Raw genomic sequence first — 12,328 nt, forward strand, 5'->3', positions numbered from 1 at the left:
TCAGGTGTGCCAGGCCCAGTTTCCAGGCAGGCTGCAGGGGCGCAGGCCCTCCGGGAAGGGCAGGGTTAAGAGTGCATTCCAGCTGCCGGGGGAGAAGGGGGGCGAGGGGAGGGAGCGCGAAGAAGAGAAACAGACCGGGTCTGTCTGTCGGAGACACAAAGCACGGTACACAAAGGGGGCCCTAGAGGGGCGAAGGGGGCTGCCCGGGGCACGGCTCATCCCCACACCTGCGCGGGGGCTGGGGAGGAATGTGGACGGCGCATTCCTCCACTGGGGCCAGCAAGGGAGAGCTTCCTATGTCCGGGCGGGGAGAGTAGCCCAGCCGCCCCGCACCGTGAAGGAGGGGGGCAAGGTAAGCCGCCGCAGAGGGACAAGGAGGGGCTGGACGTCAGAGGGCTCTACGCTCTCCGGCCTTTCCCTTCGGCCGCCCACCCCTCTTCAAGTCCCCGGGATGCTGTCTGCGCCTCCCCCACACCTGAGGCGGCGCCAGGAGTTCCCCGCGGCAGCCTGGACACCCCACGTGCGGCCCCCGCTCCGCAGTTCCACAGGCGGGCCCAGGGGTGGGGGGTCCTTACCTTTTCCCAGCGCCTGGCCCGGCTCCAGCTCCGCGCCTCGCGCCTCCAAGGTCACTTCAGCTTCCCCGAAGCCTGCCCGGCACGGTTCCGAGGCCGCGCGCGGCAGCCAGTAAACCTGTGCCTGAGGGAAGGAGGGAAAGAGGGAGGCTGGGTCATAGGCGTGCCCGGCCCTGCAAATCCATCCCGGGGAGTCCTCACAGGCTGTCCTGGACAACCCTGGCCCCACGGAGCCCAGCCCCGCGCTCTCCCGGACGCCACCGCCGCGTGCGGACCCCTCCCGCCAGCCCTCTGAGGAGCGTTCCGGCCGGGGTCAGGGCAAGGCAATGGAGTACCTGGAGTAGGAGAAAGAAGCGCAGGAGGAGGGACGCGAGAGGCCCACCACGGAGCCCCATGGCTGGAGAAAGAGGGGTGAAAAGCTGCCGCAAAAGCGGGCTAGTGCTCCGCTAAGCTCAGCGTGAGCCGTCGAGAACCGGGGCCCGCGGGAGCCGGAGGGAGGGGGCCAGGTGAGCGCAGGTAGGTGCTGATTGGTCCAGCGCCGAAAGATCCCGCCCTCTCGCAGGTGGGGCCGTGGTTGGCGCGGTGGAGGCACCCAAGACCCCCACCCCCCCACCTCGTGCGCGCGCGCGCACACACACACACACACACACACACACACACACACACTGTCTTTACACACACATACTGTCTTTACACACACACAGTCTCTACACAGACACAGACACACACACACAGTCTTCTCCCGTTCCCTCCTGCGTTCTCTTGGCTTTTCTGGAATGCCTCCCGGCAGGGACCCAGGCCCTGTCTTGCAGCTTCTGAGTTCGAGAGGGGAAAAAACCCCAACCCACCCCCTCCTCAGCCTTCGCAGCACGGGAAGAAAAAGGTCTCTGTGCCTTGCGGCTAGAGTGGGAAAAAGAAGTGGAGATGCATCTGAACCCGGCTGGAAACAGAGGCGCCGCGTTCATGCTTGCCTGAGGCGCTCTGTTACCCAAAGCTTTGATGGAGGCCGGGTGTGTCCGTCCCACACCCGGCGACAGCGGGGGCGCGCGGGGGGTGGTACCTCCTGCCTCTTTCCAACCTCCCACGTCAGCCTGCTCCCAGGTCTCCAGGGTTTAAAACTGGCAGTGAGGTCACCAGGGACCGTTACAAAATCTGCTACAACTCACGGAAGACTCATTACTTCCCTGGCACAGCCGAACAAATCGAGGCTGGGAGAGAAGATCCCAGAGTTCGAAGCCGTGGTGACACCAAAAGGTGCGAGGCAGAGAGGTGGTTGTTAATCCCAGCATCTCAGGCAACCTCCTCCCCCCCCCACGTCAGATACATAATTAACAACTTCTCAACTTGTGAAAACGCAAATAAAGGCATTTTTTAAATCGCGACTGTTTTTATTGGTCTGCAGTACTGAGTATAATCTAAGTGAAAAATGCTGGCTGCGCGGAGCAGCCTTTCCGTGAACCTCCCTTCAAAACAGCTCTTCTGCATCCTTCCCGGGAGCAGACGGCGGAGCTGGGCGGAATTCGTCTCTCTACTGCATACCCAAAGTGCCCTTCCCCTGGCGATACGCAAATGGGCCATGGGCCCTGAAACGGTCCTGACTCAGTCGCTCCACAGTGCACGCCGTCTCCGCACCGAGCTGAGCTTTCCCGGCCAGTCCCAGCCTCTTGTTCCCGGAGCCCTTCCCACTTTCCTTAGCTGTCTTGAGAATTTCAGGCTGACTCCTCATCCCTTTTCTCTCTTCTCCCCATTTCACATTCAGAGGTTTGAGGAAGAGACTGCAGTCTCTAAGTATAGATTTTTTTTTTTTTTTTTTTTTGGCCCTCAAAGGCTAACCTGGAAGCCTGCCTGTCTTTACCACCAGGCCTGCAGCGAAGAGGTCGGTTTGCGCTGTGACGGTGGGAGTTCTCTTTCAAAACGATCTTTGGCTCTGGGGGCGCACCGCCTGCGCTTAAGCCGGGATTCCACCACTTATTAGCGTGGTGGCCTCAGGCTAGCCAAATAACACCTCTGAGCCTCAGTTTTGCATGCCTCTAGTGGGGCTATTGTGCTAACTGGTCTCTAAAATCCTAGGATTGAATGAATTAATGCAAATAGAAGAGGATTAAGTTAATTAACACGTTTAAAATGCTAAACTCAGCACTTGGCATAGAGCAAGTGCCCAAACGTTGCCTGATATTATAGCTTTAGGATCCAGCTCACTGGTCCCCTTCCTTTGCCTCACGAGCCGTTTCTCTCTGTAGTACCCTCAGGTTCCCCAAACTAAGAGAATAAGAAACGCTGTAATCCTTCAAGTTCACGACTGCTGGTAAAGCGAGCAATTGCATCTGGTATCAGGGGAGCGCTCGGTTATCGGGCCTGTGGTCCCGGCAGCTGGTGGCTGGGGAGGGCCACGCGCGGTTAAAACCCAAATCCATCTGCTGAGCACCAGCCCCCGTTGCCTCGCGCCTCTCTCTCCCGTAGGGGTCGCTTTCCGTGCCCGAGGGGAGGTTAGATACCCGAGCAGAGGCTTTTCCAGGCGGCGCCGGCCCTAGACTGTACCCGGGGGGCCCCGCCTACTCTCGCCTCGCAGGTATCCCCGCGCCCGCCCGGAACCAGATGAAGCCATTAGGCGGACAGTTAAACACCAACGAGCGTCGGGATACAGGCCCTAATTAAGTAAACACCCGACTGGAGGGCTGTTGAGCGCGCTCATTTCCGTCTCCTTCCAGAGCACTCAGCATTCCGGGCGGGGGAGAGGTGGGGAGCGGAGAAGCTGAGAGTCAGCTCTTCTGCCTGCACCATGGACCACACTGCTGGCTTCCCTGTAGCTCCCCTAGCCGTCCGTTCGTTCATTCAATTAAGAGATACTTGCTGACGGCCTGCTGTGTGCCAAGCACTGGAGATACAACACTGAATGAAATAAACACACCCGCAACCTTGGAGCTTCCATTCCAGATTGTGAGGAAAATAAGTAAAAATATATATATATACATATTTATATACCTATATAGGAAAATAAGTATAAATATATAGAGAGGAAAATAATATACTTATAAGGAAAATAAATATATAGCATGTTAGTCGGTATGTGCTATGCAGTAAAGAACAGAATCAGTTCAGTTCAGTTCAGTTCAGTTGCTCAGTCGTGTCTGACTCTTTGCGACACCATGAATTGCAGCACGCCAGGCCTCCCGGTCCATCACCAACTCCCGGAGTTCACTCAGACTCATGTCCATTGAGTCAGTGATGCCATCCAGCCATCTCATCCTCTGTCGTCCCCTTCTCCTCCTGCCCCCAATCCCTCCCAGCATCAGACTCTTTTCCAATGAGTCAACTCTTCGCATGAGGTGGCCAAAGTACTGGAGTTTCAGCTTTAGCATCATTCCTTCCAAAGAAATCCCAGGGCTGATCTCCTTCAGAATGGACTGGCTGGATCTCCTTGCAGTCCAAGGGACTCTCAAGAGTCTTCTCCAACACCACAGTTCAAAAGCATCAATTCTTTGGCGCTCAGCCTTCTTCACAGTCCAACTCTCACATCCATACATGACCACAGGAAAAACCATAGCCTTGACTAGACGAACCTTTGTTGGCAAAGTAATGTCTCTGCTTTTGAATATGCTATCTAGGTTGGTCATAACTTTCCTTCCAAGGAGTAAGCGTCTTTTAATTTCATGGCTGCAGTCACCAACTGCAGTGATTTTGGAGCCCCCCAAAATAAAGTCTGACACTGTTTCCACTGTTTCCCCATCCATTTCCCATGAAGTGATGGGACTGGATGCCATTATCTTCGTTTTCTGAATGTTGAGTTTTAAGCCAACTTTTTCACTCTCCTCTTTCACCTTCATCAAGAGGCTTTTTAGTTCCTCCTCACTTTCTGCCATAAGGGTGGTGTCATCTGCATATCTGAGGTTATTGATATTTCTCCTGGCAATCTTGATTCCAGCTTGTGTTTCTTCCAGTCCAGAATGGGAAGTGCCAATTCATGGGACAGAAGGCAGAGTTGAAAACTATGAATAATGTGATACGGAAGGTGGTTTTAGGTCAGGATCTAGCAGGAGACAGAATCCAGCCACATGTTGATTGAAGTCTTAGTGAAGGGACTTGAGGAACGGGCAGGGTTCAGGGGTGTTGAAGGTCCGGAGATAGTAGCAGCAGAAAGGCAGCTACAACTTGGAGGGCTGGATGGCAAAGGGAGGAAATGCTGTCACTGGGAGTCAGGGGTTGGGGCTGGGGGAGCTGGAGTGCGGAGGACCACCCCCTCAAGTGGAGCTGCGGTCTGGGAGGGACAGGACACTTGCTCAGAGCAGAGCAGGGAGGATGTGTGTGTGGTGGGGGGAAACAACCCAACGTCTCTCTCCTTTCACCTTTCATCTTCTGGCATTGCCTCCCAAGGACCAAACCCACGCAGAAGCCTGAGGGCAAGAAAGCAAGAGAAAGGCAGAAAATGGAGGAGGGGCTGATAAGCAATGGGGAAAAAGCCCAGAGTCCTCCTTGAGGAATACAGACCTTAAGGCAGCAGGGAGCAAATTACACCAGGATAGCTGAAGCACGAGGATTGAACGAGGGAATACATACAGATGAGAATTAATTAATATTTTAAAAACACTAAATTCAGCACTTGGCACAGAGCAAGTGCCCAGGTATTGCTTAGTAGTATTTCCAAGCAGAGAAAATAAGGTGAAAGGACCTGGACCTGAGGCAGGAGATTACTTCGGACAGGGTAAAAAAAAAAAAAAAACAAACCAGTGTGGCTGGAGTGGAGTGAGCTAGTAGGAAATGAGTCAGATTTGGGAGGGTGAGGAGCAAATCTTATAGAGCCTCCTAGGCTATTGTAAGAATTTTAGCTTTTCTCTGAGAAGGAAAGGAGGAAGGCCCAGGAGGGTGTGAGCAGAAGAGAGGTGAAAAGACTATAGGACATGAGGGCAGAAGCAGTGAGGTCAGATGGGATTCCACTGCAGTCAGTCAGGCAAAAACTGAAATGGCTTGGTTCAGGGTGCTCCTTGTGGAAAGGGTAAAAAAATTATCAGATTTTTAAAAATTAATTTTTAATTGAAGGATAATTGCTTTACAGAATTTTGTTGTTTACTGTCTTTAAAAAAAAGAAAAAAACAGAAAATAAAAAGTACTGGTGAAGAAGTGAAGAAATCGAAACACTTGTGCACTGTCGTAGGAATGTAAAATGGTAGAACCACCATGAAAAATAGTAAAGTAGTTACTTAAAAAATTAAAAATTGAATTACTGGGACTTCCCTGGTGGTCCAGTGGCTAAGACGCTGCACTTCCAATTCAGGGGGCCTGGGTTTGATCCCCAGTCAGGGAACTAGATCCCATGTTACATGTCACAACAAAGACCCGGCACAGGCAAATAAATAGATATTTAAAAAATATAATTGCTGTATGATCAAGCAATTCCATATCTAGCTGCTACTGCTTAGTCGCTTCAGTCATGTCCAATTCTGTGCGACCCTATGGACTGTAGCCCGCCGGGCTCCTCTCTGTCTATGGAATTCTGCAGGCAAGAATACTGGAGTAGGTTGCCATGCCCTGCTCCAGGAGATCTTCCCAACCGGGATTGAACCAGGGTCTCCTGCATTGCAGGTGGATTCTTTACCAGTCAGTCATTAGGGAAGCCCTTCCACTTCTAGGTATAACCCCAAAAGAACTGAGTGCAGGGACTGTAACAGATATTTCTACATCCACATTCACAGCAGCATTATTTACAACAGTCAAGAGGCAGAAGCAACCCAAAAGTCCATCAACAGATGAATGGACAAACAAAATGCTTAACAGGTACAGAGTTTCAGCTTTGCAAGATGCAAAGAGTTCTGAGGATGGATGATAGTGATGGGTACCCAAAAACGTGAATGTACTTAATGCCAATGAACTGTATGTTATGTGTAGTTTACCACAATTTTCAAAAGTTACTTTAAAAAAAGTGATCAGACTCTGCATGTATCTTGAAGGTATTGCCAATGAGATTGGCTAAAGGATTGGATGGGGGTGTGAGACAGAGCAGGTCAAGGATGACTCCCAGGTCTGGGGCCTGAGCAACCAGCAGGATGCCAATGCCATTTCCTGAGATGGGTAAGGCATGTGTAGTGGACACTGTCAGGGTGCTCTCAGGTCCCCTGGGATCCCTTTGATGGCTTCTGAATGCCCCCTGTTTGGCTTCTGTGTGCTGATGCTCCCAGGAGCCTGAACATGTGAAGAGCTAGAGGCTTGCCCTTTAGTTACTGGGATCCCCTTTCCCTTGCAAGGAAGTGCCCAGGAGTTTACTTTCCCAGCCCTTAGCCAATAACCAACTGGTGCTGGAGTGTGGAAGCCGAGTGCCCCCACCCCTAAACTCCCAGGGGTAACTTACATCCAGCGTTCGTTCCCCTGCTGGATCAGGATGAAGCTACTCTCCAGGGGCTTGGTCTGAAATCACACCCTTACTTGGCTTCTTGCCCTCTTTATCCTGTTCCTCCACTCCTTCACCAGTTCCTCCTGGGAGCCCTTCCATATTTAATAAGTCCTGCAGGGTTGGCTTCTTGGAATCTCATTGTAGGCAGAGCAAGTTCGGGATTGGGGGAAGATCAGGACATCAGATTGGGGCATGTTTAGAGGTGCCCAGTGGCGGCATCTTGAGGAGGCTTGTGGTGGGATACACAGGTCCAGGGGAGACATCTGGCCCAGGATATACCTTTGTCACAATGAAAAAGCATCAATTTGTGGAGAAAGACTTGCCCAAGTGGAACCCTGAACCTCAGGAGCTTCCCATCTTGGCTAGAGCACAGCCTTCTTCGGCACAGATATTTGCTCTGTCCCTGATACCCTCCACCCAGACAGGGCTGAGATTCTCACTCATTTTGCTCTTTCATAAAGAAGTACACTTTCCCTGTGTTTCTTGTATGCATTTCACATTTAAATACATGCTACTTACTGCCTTGTGGGATCTCTGGCATTATTCCTTTCCTTTACTCAGACACTCTCTTTCTGCCTCACTGTCCACTATCTCTTTCCCCTTCCTTGAAAGCTCCTGAGGTCAGGGATCAGGACACTCAGAATATCACTTCTGTAGATTTCCCCACAGCACACTACCAGCCAACTGCCTGTGGCATTTAAGTTAGGGTTGGAAGACATACATTTGAATCTTGCCTCTGAAAATGTCTGGGTGATCTGGGGTGAGCTATTTAATCTCTCAGTCCTCTGGAATGAGTAATTCCTACTTGGTGGGTGATGGTGAGAATTATCCCAAACTGAACTGACCTTCCCCTGCAAACCTGCCCCTCCCACAATCTTTCCATCTCAGCAACTGCATCCTTTCAGTGGCTCAGCATGAGCTGTCTTTCAGGTTCTAACTCATCCTCTACCACTTGTTCACTCTGCTTTTCCAGTGCTGGCCTCCCTGTGGTTCTCTGAACACACCAAGCGTGGGCCTTTACACGGTGCTTCTCTCTGCCTGGATCACCCTTCCCCAGATGGCCACCTGCCTCTCTCCCTCATCCCTTCAGGTCTCTGCTCAGATGTGAACCCTCTGAGAAGCCTTCCCTGACCTCCCTGCATAGAGAGCCCTCTCCCATTATCCTCCTCCCTTTTTACCCTGCTTTATTATTTTTTTCATAGCACTTACTACACCCTAATCTATAGGGTGTGATAATATATTAGTACATATATAGTTTTTTTAAGAGGTAACAGTAGTGCTTAAGAGCAAGGACTCTGGAGTGATGCTGTCTGGCTTTTAATCATTAATTCAGCTCTTCTGAGTTGTGAGACCTTGGCCAAGTGACTCTCAACTCCCTTGTGCCTCAGTACCCTCATCTGTAAAATGGGGTAAGCAAAATAATACCTTCCTCACAGGTTATGAGTTAATATTTGTAAAGCAAGTTGGAAGACAGTAAACGTTAAGTATTCATTATACTGTATTGATTGCCACTCTCCCCTCACTTAGTGTATCCTCCCGAGGCAGGGATTTTTGTGTTTGTTCATTGCTGTACCTCCTGGACACAGAACAGGCTGGCGTAAAACAGATACTAAAATATGTATTGACTGAGTGAAATCAACAAGATAATAACTGCTAGGCATCTGGCAGGGTGCTGGATGCAGAGTAGATGCAAAATCAATGTAGGTTCCCCGACCTGCCTCACAGAGTTGATGTGAAATCCAATGAGCTAACAGAGGGGGAAGTGTTTTGCAAAGTGTCATACAAATAATACAAGTCATAATAAAATGAACTACTATCATTTCCTGAGCACGCTCTGGATTCAGATATTAAGTATTTTCATGCATTATTTCATTCTCATCCTTCCAACTCTACACACTATTTCATATTACATATTCCCTTTTCACGGTGGGTGGGGGGGAACTGAGGTGAAATCCCTTGCCCAGGGCCACACAGCTGGGAAGGACAGAGGCAAAGCCACGGTGCAATCCAGTTCTGTCTCACTCTAAAACTCATTCCCTGAATCAGTTGCCAACCTGCTATCCATCAATGTTTGCTGAAAGAATGAATCTGAGGAGCAGGTCTTTAGTATATTAGGAAGAATCCCATGATATCCGATCTTTTCTCTTAAGAACCTCTTAAACATATTTGCCTCCGGTCCAAGGTTAAATTCTGAGTCCTCCAAGAAATATTTAGAAGGAGCTTTTCTGCCCATTTTTGGTAGCAAAATTCCCAGAGCTCCACTCCCACATAGCACACTTACAGGGATATGTCCCAAAGACAAGCGCATGTTCTGCAGTCTTTTCTAGGAAGTATCCTTAAAATTGGGTGAGGTCCTATTTCCTGCTCCTCCCTCCCCTGCCCAGTGCCCCGTACAAATGCTTCCACAGTCTTACTTCTTTGTGTTTCTTCCAGAGCTTTCTGGGACCCTCTGTACTCCCTAGTGATATCTCTGGCCAGCTTCCCCATTTATCACTTCTAAATCCTTAAAGGTGCTGAGGCAGCTGATGCCCAGCCAGAAACTTGATCCACATACCTTCCCTTTCCCTGAATCTCTGGCAGGGTTCTGCTGCCTTCGGCACTGGTGAATGTGAGTCAAGACCTGAGCTGTCAGTTTCCAGAAATCAGAGGCCAAGCATTTATGTATGCATGTACATTGAAGGCATGGAATTGATTAATCAATAAGCACTCATGAAGCCCTGAATCCCTGTGGTTGGCTAAGGTCTAGAGCCTTTAAGATCTGTTCAATTCAGTTCAGTTCAGTCACTCAGTCATGTCTGACTCTTTGCGACCCCATGAACTGCAGCACGCCAGGCCTCCCTGTCTAGCACCAACTCCCGGAGTTTACTCAAACTCAAATCCATCGAGTCGGGGTTACCATCCAACCATCTCATCCTCTGTCGTCCCCTTCTCCTCCTGCCTTCAATCTTTCCCAGCATCAGGGTCTTTTCCAAGGAGTCAGTTCTTTACATCAGGTGGCCAAAGTATTGGTGTATTAGGAGGCCCCAAAAGACCTTAGAGAAAATATTAACAACAAAATAATGACAATCTGTTCTCAGAGTCATGCTTCATCCTTCCCTTGAAAGGCAGGGGTGACCTCTGCAGATGGGGTTTCCCAGGCTCACGTGAGAGATACTGGTTCAGCCAATAGGAGGCACTAGAGGGGGACTGGAGGGTGGGACAAAGGGAAAAGCCAGGGTATTCCTGCTCCTTCAGCTGTCTTGACATGGCTGTATCTAAGCTACAGCTACAGTTCCTGCTGTGGGTCCAGGTTCGGCCAGACTCTGGGCTCCAGAAACACCACCATTTCCCTCTCTTCCCCCTGCTAAGGGGTCGAAGACTTCTTGCTGCCTAATCTCTAGGTTGTTTCACTGCCTCCTGTTGGCTTTTCAGCCTCTCCGTCACCTCTGCATTAAGTTCCCTCTGCTTTAAATATGCACAGTGGTTTGTCTTCCTGATTGGATCTTGACTGACAGAATAGTTAAAACTTACCCAGTACTTACACCGCTTGGAGCACAGACACTGCTCCAAATGCATGATGTAAATTAACTTATTTAATTGTCTGAGGAATCATTGTATTTTACAGATGAGAAAACTGAGGCACAGAGAGTTTGACCTACCCTAGTGAGATACCAAATCTGGATGTGTATCAAAAACTAATTGCCCAGGAAGAGGTGGGCTTCCCTGGTGGCTCCTTGCCAATGCAGGAGACACGGTTCGATCCCTGATCTGGGAAGATCCCACATGCCATGGACCAACTAAGCCTGTGCACCACAACTTCTGAGCCTGTGCTCTAGAGCCCAGAGCCGCAACTACTGAAGTCTATGCTCTGCAACAAGAGAAGCCTCTGCAATGAGAGGCCCACACACTCCAACTAGAGCAGCCCCCAATTACTGCAACTAGAGAAAAACCTACGTAGCAATGAAGACATAGCACAGCCAAAAATAAATAAATAAACAAATTAAAAAAAAAAACAAAAAACAGAGGAGGTAATAGATGCCATTCTAGCCCTACTCAATTGGATTCATTAGCCCATGAGGCCCAGGAATCTAGAGACTTATTAACAAGCTCCCTAGGAGATTCTGATTACACTAACCCAGCACCCCTCCATGAACTGGTACTCAGGAAACCCTGACCTCATTTGGTGATGAGGACACTAAGATCCAGATCAGTCGTACAGCAAGCTCTGTGGCAGACAAAAACACCGCCAAGGACAGCGCTTTCTGCTACTTCCACTGCCTTCTCCTTCAAGGTCACATGGCTGGTCCTGATGTTTGCACTTGCTCTCCCTGGAGCCATCTGAAGGCACTTCTTATTAGAAATGTTTTGGAAAATTCAGTATACAAACAGATGTGTATGCAGGACTGCTGAGTGGTTAATCAGTATTTGGGAAGAGAAACAGGGAGGTGGTTTAATTCACTTAATCTCTTTTTTTCAGTTTTTTCTGAATCACTTCAGGGAGATAGTTACCCCTCCCTTCATTCTACCTTCCCCATTCTGACTGACTGTGGTCAGGCCAAGAATCTGTATTTTTCAGCAGGGGCCCAAAGTGATCAGCCAATTAGAAAAATACAGTCAAAATTCAAAATGTTCAGGGACTTCCCTGGTGGTTCAGTGGTTAAGAATCTGCCATGCAATGCAGGGGAAGTGGGTTTAATCCCTGGTTGGGGAACTAAGATCCCACACGCCGCAGAGCAACTAGGCCCAAGCAGCACAACTACGGAGCCTCAGCGCTGCAACTACTGGCAACTATGGAGCCTGAGCACTGCAACAAAAGACCCTGCATGCTACAACCAAGACCCGATGCAGCAAATAAATACGAAAAAAGAAAATTAAAATCCCGAATGTCCAGAGTCTGAACAGACTTCTGCAACAGCGTCAGCCCCACAGGGTTGAATTGTCGCTTTTCCCCCTACGCCACTGCCATATTCTCAGCACCATCAACAGTGCCTGTCACACAGCAGGTACTGAATGATATTTTTTTTGCATTTAAAAAATATTTTCTGTACAGCTATTCACTGATCTTCACGATGGACAAAGCAGATATCAGAGTCCTCATTTTATGGAAAATGAAACTGAGTTCAGAGAGATGAGGTGACTTTCCAGGTCACACAACAAATGAAAGGTGTCAGAAGCTCTCTCCATGAAATTCTTTCTTCCCAGCTGATGGTGGTGAGAAGGGACACAGGCAGAAGAATGCAAATATGAACACAGAATGAGTTACCATTCACTGATAGAGGTCAAATTAACTCAATAAGGATAAGAAGTTCTATTACTTATCACTGTAAAAGGTGATTAGAGATTCAAAGATTCCAGGGGATACACAAGTCCCTCTATCATTGGACTCAACTTTCCT

The 12,328-nt window shown here is 49.5% G+C and overlaps 1 protein-coding gene and 1 non-coding gene across 6 annotated transcripts in view; one reads left to right on the plus strand and one right to left on the minus strand.

Annotated features, from left to right (window-relative positions):
- The window catches only part of CDH3 (cadherin 3), a 117,806-nt gene that overhangs the window by 44,377 nt on the left and 61,101 nt on the right, over window positions 1-12,328 (minus strand). For 3 of the 5 annotated variants that reach the window (XM_070388111.1, XM_070388110.1, XM_070388114.1), the window contains one exon: window positions 576-696. In XM_070388111.1, coding sequence (XP_070244212.1) covers window positions 576-696 — 121 coding nt within the window. Of the gene's footprint in view, window positions 1-575; window positions 697-907; window positions 1,391-1,420; window positions 1,553-12,328 lie in introns of those variants that run through there. The other 2 variants (XM_070388112.1, XM_070388113.1) reach the window with 2 other exon arrangements.
- Window positions 5,799-5,871, plus strand: TRNAG-UCC (transfer RNA glycine (anticodon UCC)). The gene has a single exon. It is a non-coding gene; the product is annotated as a tRNA-Gly (tRNA).

This window comes from Bos mutus, chromosome 18 (genome assembly GCF_027580195.1).
Source record: "Bos mutus isolate GX-2022 chromosome 18, NWIPB_WYAK_1.1, whole genome shotgun sequence".
NCBI lineage: Eukaryota > Metazoa > Chordata > Mammalia > Artiodactyla > Bovidae > Bos > Bos mutus.